This window comes from Carassius carassius, chromosome 3 (assembly GCF_963082965.1).
Source record: "Carassius carassius chromosome 3, fCarCar2.1, whole genome shotgun sequence".
Lineage (NCBI taxonomy): Eukaryota > Metazoa > Chordata > Actinopteri > Cypriniformes > Cyprinidae > Carassius > Carassius carassius.
In genome coordinates, this window is record NC_081757.1 from 42,514,670 (window position 1) to 42,538,470 (window position 23,801).

Sequence of the window (23,801 nt, forward strand, 5' to 3'; positions counted from 1 at the left end):
AGCTTCATGTTTTAAAATTCAACACACTTTTTCATGAAACGTTTTGATTGCAAAGACAGAAACCTATGGGTTTAAAATGGGATTAAAATGGTCAAATATTCACCTAGTTTATTATAGGATATGGATTATCCTGGATTATGGATTGTCCTGTTTATACCATTACTTACTACATGCACAAACTAAAACTGTATCGGACAGATAAAAATAATGGTTAATTTTTATTAGTTATGTTGTCTATGTAACTAGTTGCATCTAGAATTCTGAAGTCAGAATAAAGAAACACTGTAAGATTGCATTTATTTAAATGATTGAGAGAGTGAGACAGAATGGATTTTGTTATATAGTTGCTTTATAAATACTTATGAAAGCATTTCTTAATTTATCCTTTGGCAAGGTTGATATTCTGGACAGATTGGGGTCACATTGCAAAGATTGAGCGTGCTTACCTGGATGGCACAGACAGGAAAGTCCTCATCAACACAGATCTGGGATGGCCAAACGGCTTGACACTGGACTATGACACCCGCAGGTAAAAGAGGAACATTCATTAAAAAGAGTGGGGAGTTATGATAATGATATTGTTGGAAGCCGATAGACATGTGCAAAATCTATATTAACCAAATTCTGATGCACCGTTAGACCACAAACACACTGCAGACTGATGGTTGTTACTATTGAATACATAATGCCATTCTGTACACACACACAGTTTGGTCAGTTATGGAAGTGATGACTGCATTCTATGATCAAATGAACTCCACATATGTTCAAACGTTCATCTTTTAAGATTAACAGCTATAAAATGTAGCTTTCATACTGTTATAAGTCCCTGCTGTACCAACAATGTCAATCCTCTTTCTTCTCATGCTAGCCACAAATAACTGTAGTGTACAGCAAGTAACAGCAGTCACAGTGACTATAACATAATGATCAAAGATGGCAAGATTCATACAAACTGGAAAGTCTTATTACAATCGACACAACATAAGTTCAGATGTTCAAAAGGCTCAACAAAATAAGCCAGCAGCCAAAATAAGCCCAAATACATGACCATATTTAGAAAATAAGACCAAAATGTCGCAATCCAAGGTAGGCCATATTTATATTAGATTAGATTAGATGAAACTTTGTCATTGCACATGTGGGTACAAGGTAATGAAATGCAGTACAGGGGCAGAAGAAATACAGCATAACATGGGTGGGGGGGGGAACAACCCCCAGACTATGCTCCACTTCCACAGTGTGAGAACAGGAAAAACACCTCAGCAACAAAAGCACATAATCAATACAGCTTGAAAAACACACGACTTGCAACAGGGGAGGGGAGTGGGGGGGTGGAGGTAACCCAGTACAGGCAAGCAGCCATACGGTCCTGCAGCCATTCGCCGCTGGTCACAGACCCGCTTGTCAGACTGGCGGTACAAAGCGGCGAAGGCGACAGATGGGGTGGTGCTGGTTGAGGGGAGTCGAAAGCAGATAAGATTGCGATTGATTGATTGGTCTTGGGACGAGTAGCCCCATTCCAATTTACACGACTACTCTCTTAGTCCTTTCTGGTCAGTCTTAATGCTGACCGCTCTGCTCATTGCTTCAATCATAACGGGCAGCCTTTTCAGGCTTTGGACAGCTGTTCCCAACACAGCTGAAAGTTCTGATCAATATCCTCCACGGAAAGAGCCGCCAGACACACGACCCACCATCTCTCCCACGCATCCATCGTGTAGCCAGCTGCGAACGTTCCTGCAGGGCAGTCAGGTTACCCCGAACCCAAGCTTCTCATCGAGAAGATGGCGTCAATTGCGTTAAGAGACCAGTTGATCAAATCCATGATTTTTCAGTTTGGAGAGCAGTGCAGAGAGAGTCTGTCAAAGTATAAGACAATAGACGAGACAAGAGGAGCAAAGCAGGGAAGGCAAGGGGGAGGAGAGGGAGAGAAAATGCCACCGCCTTCGTTGAGAGCCAAAGAAGATGAAGATTAATATGCACTGAAAACACCCTTTTATTATAATTAGAAGGCATGGCAACAAAAGTGAGTTGTTTGAAAGCATAAACAAACAGTGCCTCTGTCAATGGCGGTTATCTCATCTTTGGCTACTAATATTATTTAGGTCAAACAGGTTTGTACTCATGCTTCTTGTTCACAGTAATGCTTGTCACTGTGTTTGTCGTTGCAATGTTTGGAGGTTATGCAAACCAAATGTTTTTTTTTTTTTTTTTTTTTTTTTTGTGGAGGGTGGGATCACTACCACATTTAAACACTGTTGTCACTAGTTGCAGTGTGTATGTGGCCTCAGATGTAACATACACAATATTGCAGGTTTTGAAAATAATTTTCATTTGAAATGTTGATGTCTTTTTCATTTCTTTCTTCAGTTGTACACCTATATAGTAATACTTTATTTTCAATGCCACTTTACCACTAACAACTGGCTTTGACTGTTCAGGTACTTTCCATGAATAAGGCACAGTTTAAGCCCCTTTCACACTGAGATTCCAGATAATACACAGGTAATGTGTGCTGGCAATTGTTCCTGGATCGTTAGATTTTGGTTCATTCACAATGCCAGTGATTTACCGGAATCTGTGCGTGTGTTCACACACAACTCGTAAAGGTCCTGTAATTACACGGGACATCAGGATGTGACATGTAATGTACGAGTCAAAAATACTAGGCATGTTCACTTAAGCTGGTGAACGATCTCAGCTTCAGCACGGATAGTGAGGAACTAACTGATCTCTACTTCATTAGTTTACACATTTATTTTTAGTCACAAAGGTTGATCTGCCTTTGAGGGTTGAGGTCCCCAACCCAGGATCAATCCTGGAATCAATGCAGGACTTGTTTGCGTTCACACCGAAGGCAATCCGACAATTTTTCAGCAATTTCCTGGGACGAACGTGAAGTGTGAAAGGGGCTTTAGTGTCCCATTTTTGGGTTAAATTAGGGAAAACAACATTTGATTCCAATGTAGCTAGTGACAATGGAGTTAAAATGACAGACAGACAGACAGGGGGTGCTGGGGAGGAGGAGGCCTGCTGAAAGATATTTATTATAGTTAAATATATAGTTTTTATATTATTAAATTTTATTTTCTATGGTATTATAGTGTCCCATTTCAAGGGAAATTAGAGAAAACTGCTTTTAGTCCCAACTTGGTGACAACTGAGTAAAGAACAGACAGACAGAGAAGACAGGTGGTGCTGGGGAGGAGGAGGGCTGCATAAATGGGGAAAGAGATTTTCTATATATATATTTTTTATATTTAAATATTGTATTGTTTTTTTTATATTTACTTAAAGCTATAGTATTTTCAGTCAAATCAAATGGACATTACATCACAAATCAGAGTTTATCTAACTAGATTAGACACCTGGCACTCCTTTATTTTATTGCATGTTTTTTCTGTCACACATTTTAGTAAGCATCGTAAATTTGATATCATTTGAAATCTTAACACTCAAAATGTATCCTGTGAAAACCATTTTGAAATCAGCCATTGCATTACCATGGAAATGTTACTTTCAAACTTTTGAATGGGCACCTCCCTTTAAGTGTCTTATTGCAAAATTTACTACTATATTTTTTTATCAAAACTTTTTCTAATCTTGACAAAACACATCGTTGGAGTATTCAATATGTTCCATATTTGGTGGTAAAATTAATATTGTTACAGAAATGTACGTTTTTATTTTTGTTAAAGCGTCTGAACAAAATCTCAATGGTACCTGTATTTTTGTAATATCAACTTCAAATTTGAAACATTTAAAACCTATTTAGACATATGAATTTGATTGTATAGCAAATAGCAATTTTACATTCTAAAATATATTGTAAAGTAGTTATTCTATATACAGTACTCAACATTTGAAGTGGATCAAAAAAGTTCAACAAAGTTGTCCTAAGACAAGAATGGCTATTGTTTTGGTATTTCAACTTTAATGAATGGTTTTGATCCACTTCAAATGTTGACTACTGTAAAAATGTACATTGAAATGCTTCCACTTTAGCAATAATCTGCTGACTGTCTTCTTTAAATGATTGAAAGTTAATAGATTAAACAGTATTTAGACATGTCCTAAATGTTAATGAAAAATAAAACCGCTCATAGAATTTTTATTTCGACCTGCTGATGTAGAATTTTAACATCTTTGGGAGGCATCTCTTATTTTTCTACTTCGCTCATTTGCCTTAAAATATGGCTTCTTTAATCATTTCCGACTCTATTTTGTACCATAATCATGGCAAGTTCACATAACTGAAACTTCACGTGATTTCATGTGTAGGATCTTTTGGGTGGATGCACACTTGGACCGCATAGAAAGTTCTGACTTGAATGGCAAACTGCGTCAAATTCTCATCAGCCCTGTTTCACACCCGTTTGCCCTCACGCAGGTACCTATCCATATCTGATCCTCACCCCCACTTAATCTGTCACTCACCTGCACCTTCATCACCCTCTGCTCCACTCACCCGTCCTCCTTCACTTATGTCTCTGCATTTATAACCTTAGCATGTTGTTCTCTTCTTTTGCATCTTTCCATTTTCTGACCCTCCTTTTTCTTCCCATCTTTCCTTCCCTTCCCCTTTTTTTTTTTACCCCCTTTCTTTGTCCCCAGTTGAAACCGGTATACTCTCCTTTAACTCCTTTTTCCCGAATCTCACAGCAAGACCGTTGGATTTACTGGACGGACTGGCAGACCAAGTCTATTCAGCGAGTAGATAAGCATACAGGTCGTAGTAAGGAAACTGTGCTGGCTAATTTAGAGGGCCTCATGGACATCATAGTGGTGTCGCCACAAAGACAGACTGGTAAGATTGACTAATTGAGACTCAACTGAAGAGTCTACTTTACTCTGTACTTTATTTTACTTTATGGACAACACACACTTTTTTTGAAGGGATTTTGTGAATTATTATTAAAGCAAGACACTTAAGGTAAATAAAGAGTAAACTAATAACTAATAGATGTTACCATACTTCTCTGTTTGATTAATTGCAGTGAATTAAGACTATTGTTTTGTATCAATGCAATTGGTGCATTATATGATTAAATATGCAATAATTTCATTGAACTTATTTATTTTTTTATTTTTTAGTTATCCAGAAATGTAAAAAATTGTTTAATAAGTAAATAAATAAATGTATAATAATATAATATAATATAAACAATTCCCAATACTGGCCCTTGAGGCACCCAACACTGCACATTTTGTTTGTCTTATTAAAACAAACTAAATTAAATTCTCATAACAAATTAATTCGCTCATTTGAAGAGAAGTCCTGGAATGCGTTCACCAGAGAAGGAAGATGTCCATAATTGTATGCTTATGTGCAGTTAAATTTCAATTAATTATATTAAATATTAATGTTGCACATAAACAAGTGTACAAACAAGTTTGTGGTTTTTTAAGCATTTTGTGTCCAGTAATATTTTCAAGATAGTCACTGGTATACAAACATTGATCATGTGTGATGAAGAAATGTTACCATTGTCACTGAGACGAATAAATCCATAAGATTTACTTACTGTCTTTCTAGGAACGAATCATTGCGGAGTGAATAACGGGGGCTGCACACACTTGTGTCTTGCGCGGAGTAACAGTTTTGTGTGCGCATGTCCAGATGATCCTGAAGGCAGACCTTGCTCTACAAGTGAGTTCATCATGTGCAATTATTATATTCAAGAAATCACTGTTAAACACCGAGAAGTTACACAAATTAATATATTCATGACATGACTGTTTACATCCACCAGTTTACCATCAGTGTTATTGTAATATTATGTATGATTATTGTATTTAATAATATTTTGGGGTATTTTTTTTTTTTTTAAGTCTGAGCAATTTTCTAATGTGCTTTTGTCTTTTTTTTAATTTTAGTACTTCAAATTAAAATTGTTTTATTTCCGTTAGGAGCCATTTATAAAGTGTTTATAAGTGTAACGTTTTTCATATGATATATTTTATATATCAGATTTATTTCGGATAACAATTCAGTTTTTAAATAGTTAAATAAGAACACATCAGATTTTATGTAAATACCTTTATTAAGAATATCCATTGCAAGTTAATATTTATCTATATTTGCATGTCTTTATTATGAATTACTAATAAATTAGCATAACTAGTAGTTTGAGTAATATTATGTATTAGTTTATTTCTGATTCTATTTAGCTTTAGTTGATTACAATTCCAACATTGATTATCAACCAGATTAACCCAATATTCTGTTATCTACAAATCTGAACAAGAAATATGCATATATGAATCAGAATTTTGGCATATGTAAACACCCTCATTCAGATTTCATTCTCTTTCATCCATTGCAAGTGAACATTCATGCATGTTTGCGTGCCTTAATTTCAGTTTCAGTAATGTAAGTACTTTTAGTTCATTAGGTTTTTTATGTCATGTTTACATTTATTTTATTCAGTTTTTAAAATTGTATTTAATGAGTGCAACACTAATTATCATAACCAGAGTAAGCCAGTACTCTGTTTCCTAGAAATGTAAATAATATGCCCGTATAAGTCCAAATTTTGGCCTACATAAGTATCTTTCCATTGCAAGTGAATAATAATTGCATGTCTTTATTATTAATTACAAAATAAAAAATAGCATACTGTAAATAGTGTGTAATATTCCAATTCTGTTTTTGGTCTAGTCTCTGGTTACATTCCCACGGCTCCTGAGAAAGACCCCAAAGGTACTCAAGCCCCCAAAAAACACCCCACGCAGAAACCTCACCAGGGCCTGTCAAGAGTCAAGTAAGTCAACTGCAGCTACCCAATCTAAAAAAAAATGATAATAATAAAAAAAGATTGAAAAAAATGTCTTCTTTAAGAATTAAGTGAAATATTGTGAGTAAAATCCAATCATTTTCTCCTCACAGTTGCACAGATGCAAGTCTCAATCTGGAGGACTGCATCCAGAACAATGTGGTGTCTGCACCTCGTGGTAAATAATTACAACTCTGATTTGAAATAGTTGTGTAAGAGTAAATCAAGCATGAATTGACCATTTACACTTCTCTTTATGAAGATGAGAGCCCTCATATCAGCTACGTGATTGGTGGAGCTCTGTCAATACTGGCCATCCTGATACTCATCGCTGCGTTCATTATTTACAGGTAAGGTTTCATGAAGCACTTTATGAATGCATTACTTTTCTCAGCTGCCCAAGATGAATATTTGATTGTGTTGTTACGGTTTGCTTTCAAGGCACAAAAAATTCAAGTTTGCAGATCCAGGAGTGAGCAACTTGACTTACAGCAACCCTTCATACAGGACATCAACACAGGAGGTTAAAATAGAGACTGCACAGAAACCTGCAATAAACAACCAGCTGCGATATAAAAAAGAGGTATTGTTAATCATTCTTATCTTTGAAGATTTCACTAAAGAATCGTTTAGATGCGCTGTTGCTGTTTGACTTCAGCCATGACTGATATAATTGTTCTCATCAAGATGAATTGGTTTTATGTTTTGCGGTATTTCACAGAGTCTCATATCCCGCTCATCTTATTATTATTTTTTCCCAATGTTTTTCTTCATGACAGCTCAATCATCCTTACAACTCCCTTTCTCCTTTCATCTTTTGACATCCCCCTTTTCTTTTCATCAGAATGGCAATCAAGGTAGTTCAACAAATTGGGAAAATAATGCTTCCCATATTTAAAGTCAGCCGTGTGATTGTGACCAACCGCTTGATCTCAAATCCAGCATCTTTTTCTTCTTGCATGTAATCAGATTTTTGCATTAGAGTGCAAAAAAGGTAGAATTTATAGTTGTTACAATTTGTTAAAATGATAATACAATGTTATAGGCTACAGTAGTTTCTTAGTGTATTCTGCCTGAGGTTGCATGAATCGTGAACATTGCCTGTGAAGTTGCAGTGTTTGTGTGTGTGTGTGTGTGTGTGTGTGTGTGCATGCATGCATTTCTTAATGCCATAAAAAGAAGTGCTTTGCTGTTTTAAAATCAACATTAGGTTCCCCAACCAGTCAGTGCATCACATTATAGAAGTAAAATGGTTTGTGAGTGCAGTTTCATGTTGATGAGTGTAATTCTATACATTACAGTAATTGTTCTACAATGTATACTATGTACTCTATACATAAATAACTATACTACTAGCATAAGAAGCGTGCACATTTTTATTGAATAATATGTGCATGTGAACGTGACTGTAATTTCAACTGTGTTGTTCATTATGCCGTCAGAATGAGAGTCCAAACAGCTGATAAAAACATCACAGTAATCCACAAATAATTCACACCACTCCAGTCCATCAGTTAACATCTTGAGAAGTTAAATGATATGGGTTTGTAAGAAACAAATCCATCATTAAATGTTTTAACTTTAAACCTTTGCTTCCGACTAAAATATGAGTCTATAATCCATAATAACACTTCCTCCGGTGAAAAAGTCCATCTCCCGTTGTCCTCTCACATCAATGTTTTGGTCTGTTTTGACTTGTAAACTGTGCAGATTTCTCTTCAGATTAAGAGGAAATGACTTTTTCACTGGAGAAATCAATACTATGGCTAGAGGACTCGAATCTTAGCCAAAAGTCATAGTTTAAAATTAAAAACATCTTTATAGATTTTTCTCTTACAAACACGCTGCGTTTGTCTTCTCCAAATGTCAGCTGATGGAATGGAATGGAGTGGTGTGGATTACTGTGATGTTTTTATCAGCTGTTTGGACTCTCATTCTGACGGCACCCATTCACTGCAGAGCATCCATTGGTGAGCAAGTGATGCAATGCTAAATTTTAATTTTTGGGTGAACTAGTCCTTTAAGTGGGTCAAAAATTAGGCTAAAGTTCAACTAATTGCATTTAATATATATTAAAAAATATGCAGTTAACATGCAGTTAAGTGTCTGAAAACATTGCATGCATTTTACACTTTTATATGCTCATTTAAATTATATTATTTTCGTATTATGTACTTTTTTTTTTATAGGCATGCTAAAGCGCATTGCTTTTTCACAATAATTACAGTCAAACCAAAATTTATTCGGACACCTTCAACATTTTCACAGTTTATTCACTATAATTTAGAAAATGGTAATAAAATATGACGAGTTAAACTGTGTCAGAATTTCATCTTGATAATGTCAGATAACTTAATGAAGGTTTGTAATGAATTTGGTTTTATAATTGTCAGCTAAATTTGAGTACACAAATAGATAACACAAATTTAGGTCAACCAGTTACCAAGCACTGCATAATTTTATTTAGTCTTTGATGTAAAAAGTTTGCATTAGCAATTAAAGAAAAACACTTAAGCAAAACATGGTCAGGTCAAAGTGTCTGAATATTTTTTTGATCCAGATTTTACTGGTAGTCCACTGTATGGAGAATTTTTGGGCATAATGTAACAGTTTGCTTTATTTTGCTGTCCTCACTTACATAAATGAACTACTCGGTATAGTGTTCTGCACCCACTAGTAAAAAAATAAATAAATTCAAGTGTGTGTACATATATATAAAAAATTATATCTGGTGTCAGAGTAATTTTTGGTTTGACCATGTCTGCCAAATTGAATCTCACTTCACATGCTGTCTGTAGGTCCAGGGCGTTTGTGATGGAGGCTACACTAAAGAGAAGATCCGCATCGTGGAAGGCGTGTGTCTGCTCTCAGGAGAGGATCTTTACTGGGAAGACATGAGACAGCTGAAGGTGTGTCGAGGAGCCGGGCTTCATGCCTGCATGCGTACAGACACAGTCTCTCTACAGGCGAGCTCCGCCTCTCTGAACGACGGAGAGACAGAGCAGCTGCTGCAGGGCGACCAATCAGAGTGCTCGAGTCTAAGCACCGCCCACACCGTGACGGCTCCGCATCACAGCACACATCCAGACACCGGCTGGGTCCCCAACCGTAAAACCTCGACTGAGAGCCAAGTGTGAACTCTACTAACAAACACGGTCAACATGGGGGCGGGAACTTCTGAGCAGAAAAAGGCTTGAATACACACTGTTTTTAGAAGTTAAACAGGTAGGTAAGGACCATATATATATATAATATAGTAGTGCTGTCAAACGATTAATCCATAACAAATCACATCCAATATAATATATTTTATAATATAATAATATATGCATGGATACAGTGTTATTTATTATGTATATATTTCATAAAAAAGTTAGTTTTATTTTTTGAATATAAAGTTCATTTGCAAAAACCGATAACTCGTATCAAGTTTTTTTTTTTTTTTTCTTTACATTGTGCATTCCAATTAATCTCAATCAAAAAAAAGTTGAGTTATTTTGATTAGGTTAAAAAATAACTAAGAATTACAGCTAAATAACACAATAAAAACATGATGACATAATAAAAAAAAGTTACCCGTTTTTTGCAAATACACTCTTCATTCATACTATAACAAAATTTTACAATTTTCAAAAATCATGTTTTTTCATTTTGCATTCCAGCTAATCTTAAATTGGGTTATTTTGATTAGGTTAAAAAAATAGCAACAAAATAAAAAATACAGTGAACTAACACAATGAAGACATGATAACAATAAAAAACATGATTTTTGAAAATGTAAAAAGAAAAGTTATGTTTTTGCAAATATACTCTTCATATACATAAATATACACAGTACACATACATATATTATGTAAACAAACTTTTATTTTGGATGTCACGCATATATTATTATATTATAAATTATATTATATTGGATGTGATTTTATTTTGGATTAATCATTTGACAGCACTACTATATATGCACACACACACACACACACACACACACTTAAGCAACTGACACAGAGGAAAGCTAATACATACATCAACAGCCAAATTAACTGTAAATAGATTTAAGACAGACCTCGTACTTGAAAGTTTTCTTTGCATTACTCTAAATGTAATTTGTGCACACCAATCGTCCATCATCTCGCTCCGTTCATCTGGATCGCCTCTCCTCTCCTTTCGGACTTCGCTACAGCTTTTTTGTAAACTCTGGAGATGCACGAAGCTCGCTGGAGTCAGAGACCTTGTGAGAAGGAAAAAGAAAGAGTCTGACAGATATTTTGAGCCTTTTTTGTACACGAGAGAAACTCTCTGAAGTAAACTGCTCTTTGTTTCTAATGTGAGCTCATGTTTTCAGTCCATGGACTGTCGGTTCAGTCGGTTTCTCACAAAGTGTGTCAGCATCCAGTCCTCATCTTGCCATGATGAAATGTATTTATGAACTTTCTGTACTTTGGATTGGGTTTTTAATGTTTTCTTCTTTTGAAGTCATTTTAAAAGCATCGTGACTGTTGAAAGACTCGTTCACACATGTTTGTGATGGTGCCAAAGGACAGAATTCACACACTCATGAAGAATCTGCTTTTCAGTCATACTGAATATTTCTAATAATTACGGTCCATTTTAAAGAGAGTTTTACAGTTTTTTTTTCTCTCCTCATATAAGTTTCAAATAAATCCTGTTCCTTTGAACTTTCTATTTATAAAAGATTCCTAAAAACAAAACGTGTCAATGTATCCACAAAAATATTAAATAGCACAATATTTGAGCTCCGATAGTAACAATAGTAAATACTGCATTGGTGAAACAGTAAATAATAAGAATTACTCTAACTTTTGACTGGTCTCATCACACATAAATGTATATAAATATGGTACATGGTTCTGGCTTTTCTTTTCTTTTCTTTTTTAAAAAGTATGTTCAGAGTTGATTTAGCAACCAAAACAAACAACACTTAAGCAGAATCTGTAGAGCAACCTGCACTTGCACATGATTTAGCGCCTATGAAATAAGGCTATGCTAATGTGTAAGTGAATGTGACTGATGGGTGAACGTCACAGAATCATGTCCAGGTCATGTTTACCCCAAAATAAAAAGAAATAAGATGCCGTTTTGTTAATATTTTTAGGAGTAAGCCCATTATTTCTCAATACCGTAATGCAAATAATATAATAATAGACTTTCATCATTGTAATATATTTGAATTGTAAAGTATTTATAAATCATGGTAGTTTTAATCATTTTACTTACTGTAATACAATAAATAAAAAATACTGTTTAAAACCGTGTTTATGAAAATAATCTCAATTTGCAAAAGTGCTAAATATTTTAAAATGGACTTTTAATGCATAACTGTTTCTTTATTTTGGGTCGAGTTTGACTTTGACGTGTTTTTTTTTTTTTTTTTTTGCGATATTCACCTGTATATTTGGACATGTTTATGATGCTTTCGGATTTATTTTGTACAGGTTTATTTTCTGTAAAGTTTCTTTGAGGATTGTTACGAACCCATATGTGTTTGAGTTCTCAGAACCACCTTGGAGTAAGTTGTCCAGGGTTCAGGACTTGGTTTTTGCTGCTAAAACTCATGGCGCGTTCAGGCCACACAGTAGTTTATTGGTCTTGGCAGCTCAGATCAGATTGTTGGCTGACGATGTTTAGTTCCTCTTCCTCCCCTCCTTGTTTTTCAGAAAAGATGTCAGATTTACACAATTTATACGGTGTCTTTTGAACAAACGTGCATTAATTTTATTCATTTAAAATTATATAACCACTTCATTTGTTTGTAGGGTTGGTGCCAGTTATTCAACAGTGTGCTCTTTGTCCTTCTTATTTTTATTCCAGTCATGTGTAACTGCTGTAAGTTAACTAAGATATATTTATAATTGTCATTGGTTGTAACTTGTATGTAAATATGAAGATGCTGTATATGTAGTTCTCCTTTGCAATACTAACAAGCTGTGTGTGACAGTGATTTACTTTGCTTTTTTTCTATCTTTAATATAAAACTGCATATGCTTTTGAATACAAATATGCTACTTGTTTTGAGTCGCTTTCTTTTAAAGGTAGCCTACTACATACAGTATATTACACATTTAATATTTTGTAAAACATTTTATAACACAATTCATACATTTCTATAAATCTACCAACCATTTACTTCTATGTCAGAAGTAACATTGTGAAAAACAACTTCATAAATTTGAATTTAAAACAAGATATTGGAGAGTTAGCTTACAACTAGCCTAGCTGTTATGGTAGTGACTGTACTTAATAATAGGAAATAATAGTATAAATCTGCTGTATCACACCTCAATACTATTGCTTTAATAATAGTAATTATTAGTCATATTAGTCATTCTTGGTTCGTTCTAAACGGTCCTTTGTCTCATATGTAACTTTGGAAGATTCGATTCATTTGAGTGAATCGGTTCATCCGAGACGGACCAATTTGGAAAGTCCAATTCACTTCGTCTGTCCTCATATGTAGCTTTCGAAAGTCCGATTCGTTCTAGTGAATTTCTTTGTTAGAACAATTCTTTTAAATAAATGGATTACAAAAGGATTAATCCCTATGGAATTCAAGGGCCATAAATAAACTATTATTAGGCTACTAACTCCGACACATAGGCGGCAGTAATGAATCGTTTAGTTCGTTTGCAGCCCCTCAGTGAATCCACAGAAGAAATAGGATCAGCAACTAACGTTACTTTTACTTCTATCTGTTGAATCATTTGGAGAGAACGTTTGGAAGTTTTATTGAAATAAAATACCCCCAATCTTTAGTTAAGATATACTTATATTAGATATTACTTTAATAAAGACCATTCCGTCGCTTTTTGGCAATATTTGGCAGCACTTGTGATGAAAATGACCGAGGAAAACAACGCTGGTAAGACAAATGTTACTGAAGAGGATGTTCGACTGCTAATAAAGAGAAAGGATGACATTGAAGAGCAAATTAAAGCATACCACGACATGCTCCAAACCGTAAGTTCAAACCATAGATATTAATATCTATACATTTACATTAGTTTTGTCTTATTAAACACAAAGAGACACTTTGCTGCTGCTTGGGAGCTGTTTATTCGGTCGCTATCACAGAACGCGATCTTTGTAGCGCAACAGATGAAGTGGATTTGAACGCAACGGTTTTAAAAGTTTAACCGTTTATATCTTTAAGCTGTAACGATCAAATACTGCTTTGGCGCTCGAAAATTACGTTCATGTATCGTGCCTTGCGTGACTTCACTGCATTTGGAAAGCGTGTAACGTTTAATGTGTAAACAAGAACTACAATAATGAGGGAAACTTGATGGCGGCCTAAATATAAATGCCATTTATACTTTACAGTTTGATTTTATTAAATGTTTCACCAAAACAGTGAAATACAGCATCTTCAACAAAATAGTTTGTATGGAGTAAGATTAATGCCAAAAATGAATAAAACAGGGCTGCCAACTTTTGAGTTCAGCTTAGCGTGAGTTCCTGGGGGCGTGGCTTTGTTATGGGGGAGGGGCTTATGGAGGGGCGTGGTTTGGTATGGAAAAAAATACAAACACAAAATCCTTGCATAGATACAGACGGTTGGTCTGGGAATGCCCCCGGGAACGCCCCGTCACGTGATGTGAATTTAGCCCGTGGGGGAAAACATTGCCTTGGCGCCAATTGAAATACACGGGACAATCACGCAGAAGAGTTGCTGTGTCGTTTTCTGTACCTCCAATAAACTAACTAATTATGAATTGAAGTTCTACATCCTTCCCAATAAACATACAGAGCCAGAAAAGATGACAAAATGGCTACAAGCAATTAGTTGTGAGGATGATCAAGGGAAGTTGTGGAAATCCCAAGACTAAGCATGTGTATGTGTGCAGTCGGCATTTCATCACAGGCAGGCTATATTAACATCGTGTTCATTATTAACGTTAAAAGGTTGTTTCAGAAAGTGGCATGCATATATAATTAGCCTTATCATTCTACCTGAAGCAAAACTATGTAACGTTAGCCTAGTGTCGAACATAAACCCACTTAAAAAAGCGTGTGGACAAGTAACAACTTAGTTTTGTGTCAGAACTTTTACACTTTCATTCATAAATTCACCCCGTCTGTGTTTGCGAAACTATTTTTGAATGAATACATCTACATTAGGGCTGTAAAATGAATCAAATATCGATATGGACTAGTGTATATGAATATTAAAGTTAAAAGAGACTACAATTGTTCTACATGTCTCTGGGAATGAGTGCTCAATATGTGCATTTTTGTCATTCAGATACACACGATGTTCGCAGTGTTTTCCCCCACGCCGACTCCGCCCTCGCCACGCCCCCAACTATGACTAGATGCCGACTGTATCTATTAGCAGAAGTGTGGACGGCTGATACAAGCATTCTTTTCTTGCCTGTCCCTGACACTTTAGATAACATCCTATAACAGAAAATTCAAATTTATCCATACTGACACCGCCAAATATCAAATATCTGACTTGACATTCTGTTTAGAAAACAATAATTAACATTTACTACTAGGCATTAGGGCTGTCAAAATGGCTGAAAAACTAAATTCAAATTTTTTACTTGTATATTATCAAAATTCGAATTATATTCGAATTTAAAATGCATAATTTCAGTTAGGGTGAAGAGAAGCTTTTTGCTTCTATCCTGATGCCACAAGAGGGCGCAGCGAGCAAAATATTACCAATGCACGTTTAATAAATGCATTAGAATACATGAGTGTTAAGTGAATAATATTTAAAAAATGTTTATAAACCAATTATAATTAAGTTGCTTAAACAACTATAAACAAAACAGCATCATGTATACATGCATAGTTTAATACAGAGCGCGGAAAGCCAATCATAGAGTCCATTTTACATTTAAAAACATGAGATGCAGTGGGAAGGGAAAAACCCGCCATAAATTATCGAGATAAGTTTTTTAAAATGTAATTTTAATTTTACATGGCTTTCTAAACATCCGGCTCTCTTGTGAGACACGTGAGTGTGCGAAATGCGTTCTATGAGAACAGCTTGATTTAGGTTTTGATGTAAACAACGTCTTCTCCACATTGTTGTTCTTTTTTCCGCAATATTTTGAAAGAACATCGCTGCAGCACTGCATCTAGTGGCTTTAACTGGAAAGGCTAACAAGAAAATTATAATCTCGAGCTGCACTGATAAAGGCCAAAATATACTTGGGCCGTCCGCATTCACGCACCGTCTGCAATATGTCATTTTCATCATCAAGAGGGCTCACGGACAGCTTAACCCCCCTCCCGCGTGCAGGCAATTTATGAGACGTACAACAGAGCACGCACGAGGTGAATGATGAGACAGAAGTGGTACTGCGTGTCGAGCTCATCCGTCTTTGGAAAGTTTGGAATGTGAAGTATACCCAGGCAGGGCCTTAGCAGCCTCCTTTTTTATTTAAAATTCGACGAATATTCGAAAATCTTTTTTTTTTTTTTTTTTGACAGCCCTAACGTTACTAGGTATGTCCAGATACTGTTTTTATGATAAGGCCATCCTTAAAAATATTCTTGTTTGCCGTAACCCGACCGACCCTGTCAATTTAGCACCGACTCAATTTATTTATTTATTTTCTGCTTTTAGTCCGACCGACTTGCCGATTGTAAATTTGCGTTAAGACAAACCAATTATTTTTTTTACTCTTCAAACAACTACATTTACATTTACATTTAATCATTTAGCAGACGCTTTTATCCAAAGCGACTTACAAATGAGAACAATAGAAGCAGTAATACAACGCAATAAAATACTATTAATTATATTTAAGTATTGTAAATATATAAATTGCCTTGGCCTACATACAAATGAAGGCTATCTCCTTTAATTAAAAAAAAAACTCTTGACGTCATCTGTGTTTACACGGATGTCACACTGTGGCCTGTGCGTTCGCTTCGTCTCAGACTCTCACTCACTGTCAGAGTCGACGGTTCGTGCTTGGTAATGATGGCTGCGGCTGCAGTAAACTAAATGTTCGCAGTCACTGTTCAAAGTCATACGGGTTCGGGCACCATAATACATCTAAAAAAATTCATTAAAACAGCTCAACACCGCTTTAACTTGGCACAAAGTTCTGGAAAAACTGTGCCCAGATCTTTTCCCATCCCTTCTCCTCTCTAGTCTAAAACCGTGACCGTGTCGACTGTCACTTTATGTTCGAAAATCTATTGCACGAATCAAGCAAGAATCAACCAACACAAGTTTCGAAAATGAAAATAAGAAAATGATTTTAACGACCTTTTCTCAGAGCACGTCCAGGTTTTTTTTTTTTTTTTTTTTAACAGGCGTCACACAGCAACTGCAGCTTCGGACAAACACGCATAACAGCAAATAATACTTCTACACAATGTTTCTCTTTTTACAACAGAAATGTGAATTCAGCCGGTATTCAGTCTCATACAGTTTCGGGCTTGAATTGCCTAGGGCTGTCAAAATAGCTGAAAAAACTAAATTTGAATTTTTTACTTAAATATGATCAAAATTCAAATTGTATTCGAATTTTAAATGCATAATTTCAGTTAGGGTGAAGAAAAGCTTTTTGCTTCTCTTCTGAGGGTCAAGATAGCGCATCAAGCAAAATATTACGGCATGTTTATTCAAAGCATTAGAATACATGACTGTGAAAAAACATAATATTTAAAATAATGTTTATGAACCAATTATTATTAATTAAGTTGCTTAAAGAACTATAAACAAAACAGATGTAACAAATGTATGCATGCATTGTTAAATAAATAAAAAGGGCGGAAAACCAGTCACACAGGATACATTTTTTCATTTAAAAACATGAGATGCGCGAAATATGCGTTCTGTGTGAACGGCTTGGTTTCAGTTTTGATGTAGGCTAAACAAGATCTTCTCCACATTGATTTTTTTTTTTTTTTTTAAAGTGGCTTCAACTGGATAGGCTAACATAACCTTATAATGCAACGACACATTTATTGTCATCGCATCTCGTGCGCATACACGAGGTGAAAGATGAGAAAGCAGATACTGCGTGTCGAGCTCGTCCGCCTTTGAAAGTTGTGTAGACACAGCTGTGCGCGCGGCCAGATGGAACTGAACACGTACCGGGGCTCATAAGGCAGCTTCCTTAATGCACACCTAAAATTCATATGCGCATTCGAGAATGGGGGTTTTTGCTTCATCGGGGTCATCAGGTGGGCACCCTCCTTCTCTGGTGTTTCAATGATAGGCCCACGACACCTCCAGAGGGCTCATCAGCAGCACCTGGCGTCCCAGGTGTGCCCCCCTCTGCTTTCAACCCCTCAATGCCTCAGGTAATATTAGGGGCCCAGTTGGAGTCTCCCCTTTTCACCCAAAGCCATCGACTTGCTTCTTCTGCTGCACCTGAGAGGGCTTTGATGGTTCGGCGTAGGATTTGACCTTGCACTCCCAATTCCTTAAGCAGCCTGATGGTTGACTGCCCACTAAGCCTCTGCAGCCGACTTTCACTTGGCAGACCTTGGATTTCCATCCGTATTGCTCAGCATCAGCTTCCAACTCTGTGTACTTAAGGCTCTTGCGCTCAAATGCCTCCTCCACAGCAGCCTCCCAGGGAACGGTAAGCTCTATTATATACACAATGTGAAGTGAGGAGGACCAGAGCACAAGGTCTGGTCTGAGATTTGTTGTGGCGATCTCAGAAGGGAAGTGAAGTCTTTGGTTCAAATCTACCACCAACTTCCAGTCTCGAGCCCTTCCAAGCTGGCCAACATCCGATGTTGTTTGGACTTTGGCTGTCTTTATACCTTCTCGGATGAACTCTCTTGCATATGAGGGATGAGATGATGGAGGAGGCAGGGCATTGATCTGTAACCGTCTGCACTCCAAGGTAGCTGCTAGACATTTCAGGACATGTTTGTGCCTCCAGGTAAAGCGGCCTTGTGACAAGCTTGTCTTACATCCAACCAGAATGTGTTTAAGGTTTGCAGGGGATGGACAGAGGGGGCATGTCGGGTCTTCTCCATACCATTGGTTGAGGTTTGAGGGGGAAGGCAGGACGTCGTACGTTGCACGTAAGATGAAGCTGATGTGAAATCCTTCCATACCCATCAGCTCCCTCCAGGATAACTTTCTCCTCTCAACTCCCTCCCATCTCGTCCATTGTCCTTGCTTGGCTTGTGAGATAGCCTTTACACACCTTGTTGCCTGCTCGTGCCGACGCACCTCCTCAACAACCAGCCGTCGGCGCTGAGCTGGAGCTGCCCTTTGCCACGAGGGCAGCGAGGGCAGCGAGGGCTGTGTAAACACAGCCATGTTGAAGCCTGCAGTAAATGTGTTGCATTATGGCAGTCCACTCTGCTTATTGTTTTTCGAAAATGTTGCACTCCTGTTTGTCATTTTGCACGTAACTTCACGCCAATAAATCATCAGAAATATTGGTCTTTACCAATATATTGAATCTTTACATTCCTCCTGCCTGTTGTCCGTGGATTTACCTATATTTGGTATTATTTGCCGTATAAAACTTTAGACATGCAAAATCGATTTTACAATCGATTCAATGAACACTCGTCACTCAAATCAAACAGGATTTTTTCCACAAAAGTGACAACCCAAGAAAGCAAAGTAAACGTTTTCTCATTTGTAGGTTGCATTGATACGTAGCGGTGGATGCAAGTAAAACAGTACCTCATTTTTTTTCTCACCTGAAATTCATGCAATAAACGTTTTTGACAAAGATTTAAATTTGTTTGTGGTCTAGCCTGCATTAAAATGAGGTTTGCAATGATGCGCCCGAAGGCACGGGTTGAAGACCCAGTCCGTGACGTCACGATATTCTAATTTGTTTAAATTCATACCGACGTCATCACCATCACAAAAATTTACTTTTTTTTTTTACATTGAAACTTGAAAAAAAAATATAGACCGACCTACCGACCCTTTTTTTTTTTAATTTACTGTTACTGCAAACCAAAATATTTTTAAGGATGGCCTAAAGTTATGTAAAATAACTGCTCAGTGCTGCTGCAACAAACAACTCTACTAATGCTAACTTAATTCTATATAAACTACAGTATATAACCGCATAGGCTTATTAGTTACTAGCCTAAACTGGACGGAGACAAGAAGCGCCCTGTAACTCACTGACCTGCCTGCGTTCACAATTCACACGGTTCAGATGGGAGGGAGAACGGCTGACTACACAGTTTATGGGAATTGTGTATCTCCCTCACAATTGTCACAAAAAAACTAACTAAACTGTCTGTCTGGTCTCTCTGCGAGTTGCTTTGCGAGATGCGGTGCAATTTTTTCCTCACTGCTGCACTACTGCGTGAGAATATGGGGGTGTGGCGTGAGAGCGTGAGAATTGGGTCAATTGCGTGAGTCTCACACTGAATGCGTGAGAGTTGGCAGCCTTGATAAAATATAGTACGTTTACAAAATGTTTCCCAAATTCAAACATAAATATACAGTATGCACACAAAGTTTTCAGTGTTGTAAATTCTAAAATACCCTCACGAAAATTAAACATGCTACAAAAAAGAAAAAACCTGGTTTATGTGGTTAAAGTACAATTTAACCATGGTTTTGCAACATTAACTATAGTTTAAACATGGTATTAAAAATGGTAGTTGTTATACAAAATAGTAATCTGCCAAAAACACTACACTTCTACCGTAATAAAACCATGGTTAATTTCCGTAAGGACTAACAGGAGTGTTGGTTTGACTAAACAACATATTTTTATACATTCTGTTAATTGTTTCTATACTAGTTTCTGTAGTATACTTTTTTTTTTTTTTACATTTAAGTACATTATTAAATAGCCTTGAACTTTAATCTTTCTGTTACATTTTCATATCCTTTTTTTTTTTTTTTTTTTACATTAAATAAGACATCTCTATAATATCAGTTCCCATTCCCACCAATCTATTTTGAATATTAGATAGGACAGAATTGTCATTGACCCATGTAGCTCATAAGCCCAGTCTGCACTTCTCACATGTGCAGAATTGGTTTAAGGCTCTGTTATTGGTGTTTGCCAGCAGGCCGGTGTAGGCATGGGCGCTCCTCTGGTGGATGAGGAAGGCTTTCCTCGTGCAGATGTGGATTTGTACAAGGTCCGAACAGCAAGGCACAATATCTCCTGTGAGTACACTTTTCACTTATGTGTTAAATGATTCTGATGAATGTTCTTACGCCTTTTCATGATATTGAACAGACAAAGTATAATGATTATAATATTTCATATTCATTTTTAATTATCATTTCATTTTTGTAATGATTTGCAGAAAACACCCACTAAAATGACATTCAGTGACATACTGAAGTTTGTTCCCAATATTGTGCAATGTCAAATATTGGTGTCATTGTACAATCTGATTACAATATTTCATAAACAACTGTCTCTCTTTATATATACACTACCTGTCAAATGTTTGTAATAATTAAGATTTCTTAACGTTTTCTTAAAGTCTCTTCTCTTACCAAGGCTGCAATTATTCAATCAAAAACACAGTAAAATCTAAAATATTATGTATTTTTACAGTTTAGAATGATTGTTTCTATGTGAATATACTGTAAATTGTAATTTATTTCTAAGATCAAAGCTGTATTTTCAGCATCATTTCTCCAGTCTTCAGTGTCACATAATCCTTCAGAAATCATTCTAATATACAGATTTACCTCCTTCTCTCTCACTATATACACAGGTCCTTCTAAAAAAATTAGCATATTGTGATAAAAGTTCATTATTTTTCATAATGTAATGATAAAAATTTAACTTTCATATATTTTAGATTCATTGCACACCAACTGAAATATTTCAGGTCTTTTATTGTTTTAATACGGATGAGTTTGGCATACAGCTCATGAAAACCCACAATTCCTATCTCAAAAATTAGCATATTTAATCCAACCAATAAAAGAAAAGTCGGGAATCCTTTTGCAGAAATGACTGCTTCAATGCGGCGTGGCATGGAGGCAATCAGCCTGTGGCACTGCTGAGGTGTTATGGAGCATGAAGTGCTCCAAAATCTCCTGATAGCTAGCTGCATTGACCCTGCCCTTGATAAAACACAGTGGACCAACACCAGCAGCTGACATGGCACCCCAGACCATCACTGACTGTGGGTACTTGACACTGGACTTTAGGCATTTTGGCATTTCCTTCTCCCCAGTCTTCCTCCAGACTCTGGCACCTTGATTTCCGAATGACATGCAAAATTTGCTTTCATCCGAAAAAAGTACTTTGGGCCACTGAGCAACAGTCCAGTGCTGCTTCTCTGTAGCCCATTTCCTGCACACGCCTGTGCACAGTGGCTCTGGATGTTTCTACTCCAGACTCAGTCCACTGCTTCCGCAGGTCCCCCAAGGTCTGGAATCGGTCCTTCTCCACAATCTTCCTCAGGGTCCGGTCACCTCTTCTCGTTGTGCAGCGTTTTTTGCCACACTTTTTCCTTCCCACAGACTTCCCACTGAGGTGCCTTGATACAGCACTCTGGGAACAGCCTGTTCGTTCAGAAATTTCTTTCTGTGTCTTACCCTCTCGCTTGAGGGTGTCAATGATGGCCTTCTGGTCAGCAGTCTTACCCATGAATGCGGTTTTGAGTAATGAACCAGGCTGGGAGTTTTTAAAAGCCTCAGGAATCTTTTGCAGGTGTTTAGAGTTAATTAGTTGATTCAGATGATTAGGTTAATAGCTCGTTTAGAGAACCTTTTCATGATATGCTAATTTTTTGAGACAGGCATTTTGGGTTTTCATGAGCTGTATGCCAAAATCATCAGTATTAAAACAATAAAAGACCTGAAATATTTCAGTTGGTGTGCAATGAATCTAAAATATATGAAAGTTTAATTTTTATCATTACATTATGGAAAATAATGAACTTTTATCACAATATGCTAATTTTTTGAGAAGGACCTGTGTATATATATATATATATATATATATATATATATACCCTAATCATTTGCCATTTTTGTAACTTTTCAAGGTCTTAATTCTTTTTAAATAACATTTTTAAGGTTTACAGAATGATCACAAGGCTATCATGGTGGAGATCGAGGAGGCCCTTCATAAACTGCATGCCTCAGCAAGGGTCAAACCTGAGAAAGAGGAGACAAAGATGGAAGTCACTGAGCCGAGCGTGTCTCTTCCAGCTCCGTTTGCACTTCTGGACGCCGTCACACAGGACTCCCCTGCTTTTCAGGCCGTGAGTTTGTGCCCCACTTCTGACTTAACAGTTAAAACCCTTTGCTTGTAAATGAATATGCAACATTAGACAAGAAAAATAGGTCGCAGCATTTGAATGCTTTCATGTTGACTTCAAGATCATGTACATTTAAATTGATTACATTATACTGATGACATGTTAATTGTGTTCTTCTATGCTGCCGCTCGCAAGGTTAATTTCATTTCATAGTAGTCTCTTTTGAGTCTATACAGAAACTGATGATGCAGCTAGAGTTTAATGCAGCTGTTCTCCTCTGTTTGTAGGGTCTGCGAGTTGGAGATGAGATTATAGAGTTTGGGTCTGTAAACACACAAAACTTCAGGAATCTGCGTGACGTCGCTTCTGTTGTCCAACACAGTGAAGGGGTTTGTTGTACCTCAAAACTCATTCCTTTCAGTTAAAACTGTAGTGCATTTACTTATTCTTTTTAATACGTTGCATTCCTGATCATACTCTACATGATTCGGTTTAATTTTGTCTCTGTTGTTTTCTGTTTCCTGTAGAAATCCCTTCGTGTTGGAATAATTCGAAGTGGACAAGAAGTACATCTTAATTTGACTCCAAAGCAATGGTCTGGTAGAGGACTACTGGGGTAAGTAATATCTTTGTATTTATTCAATTTAATTAGGAAAATGTAAAGGCTTTAAATAACTCTGTAGAAAAACAATTGAATATCATCACTAGTGGCCTTTTTATTCTTCTGTCAATAGGTGCAACTTGGTACCTCTCCACAGATGACCGGTGAAAGGGGCGAGGATCATCTTTATGCCAAACAATATGCCCCTTTTGCACTAAATAAATTTGCAGTGGGTTTACTTTAATTTT

The 23,801-nt window shown here is 36.6% G+C and overlaps 2 protein-coding genes across 6 annotated transcripts in view; both read left to right on the plus strand.

Moving 5' to 3' along the window:
* lrp4 (low density lipoprotein receptor-related protein 4) overlaps positions 1–10,073 on the plus strand; it is an 81,606-nt gene extending 71,533 nt beyond the window's left edge. The window contains exons 30-39 of one of the 4 annotated variants that reach the window (XM_059539199.1): positions 395–529; positions 4,285–4,393; positions 4,618–4,810; positions 5,540–5,653; positions 6,665–6,767; positions 6,893–6,957; positions 7,042–7,129; positions 7,221–7,362; positions 7,559–7,636; positions 9,578–9,716. In XM_059539199.1, the coding sequence (XP_059395182.1) occupies positions 395–529; positions 4,285–4,393; positions 4,618–4,810; positions 5,540–5,653; positions 6,665–6,767; positions 6,893–6,957; positions 7,042–7,129; positions 7,221–7,362; positions 7,559–7,600 (991 nt within the window). In that variant the 3' untranslated portion in view covers positions 7,601–7,636; positions 9,578–9,716. Of the gene's footprint in view, positions 1–394; positions 530–4,284; positions 4,394–4,617; positions 4,811–5,539; positions 5,654–6,664; positions 6,768–6,892; positions 6,958–7,041; positions 7,130–7,220; positions 7,363–7,558; positions 7,637–9,577 lie in introns of all 4 variants that reach the window. The other 3 variants (XM_059539174.1, XM_059539183.1, XM_059539190.1) reach the window with 3 other exon arrangements.
* A 3,419-nt stretch (positions 10,074–13,492) lies between these two features.
* The window catches only part of LOC132115358 (26S proteasome non-ATPase regulatory subunit 9-like), a 110,894-nt gene continuing 100,585 nt past the window's right edge, over positions 13,493–23,801 (plus strand). The window contains exons 1-7 of one of the 2 annotated variants that reach the window (XM_059523804.1): positions 13,493–13,519; positions 13,622–13,757; positions 20,790–20,889; positions 22,768–22,955; positions 23,240–23,341; positions 23,480–23,568; positions 23,687–23,797. In XM_059523804.1, the coding sequence (XP_059379787.1) occupies positions 13,632–13,757; positions 20,790–20,889; positions 22,768–22,955; positions 23,240–23,341; positions 23,480–23,568; positions 23,687–23,714 (633 nt within the window). In that variant the 5' untranslated portion in view covers positions 13,493–13,519; positions 13,622–13,631 and the 3' untranslated portion in view covers positions 23,715–23,797. Of the gene's footprint in view, positions 13,520–13,575; positions 13,758–20,789; positions 20,890–22,767; positions 22,986–23,239; positions 23,342–23,479; positions 23,569–23,686; positions 23,798–23,801 lie in introns of those variants that run through there. The other variant, XM_059523812.1, reaches the window with a different exon arrangement.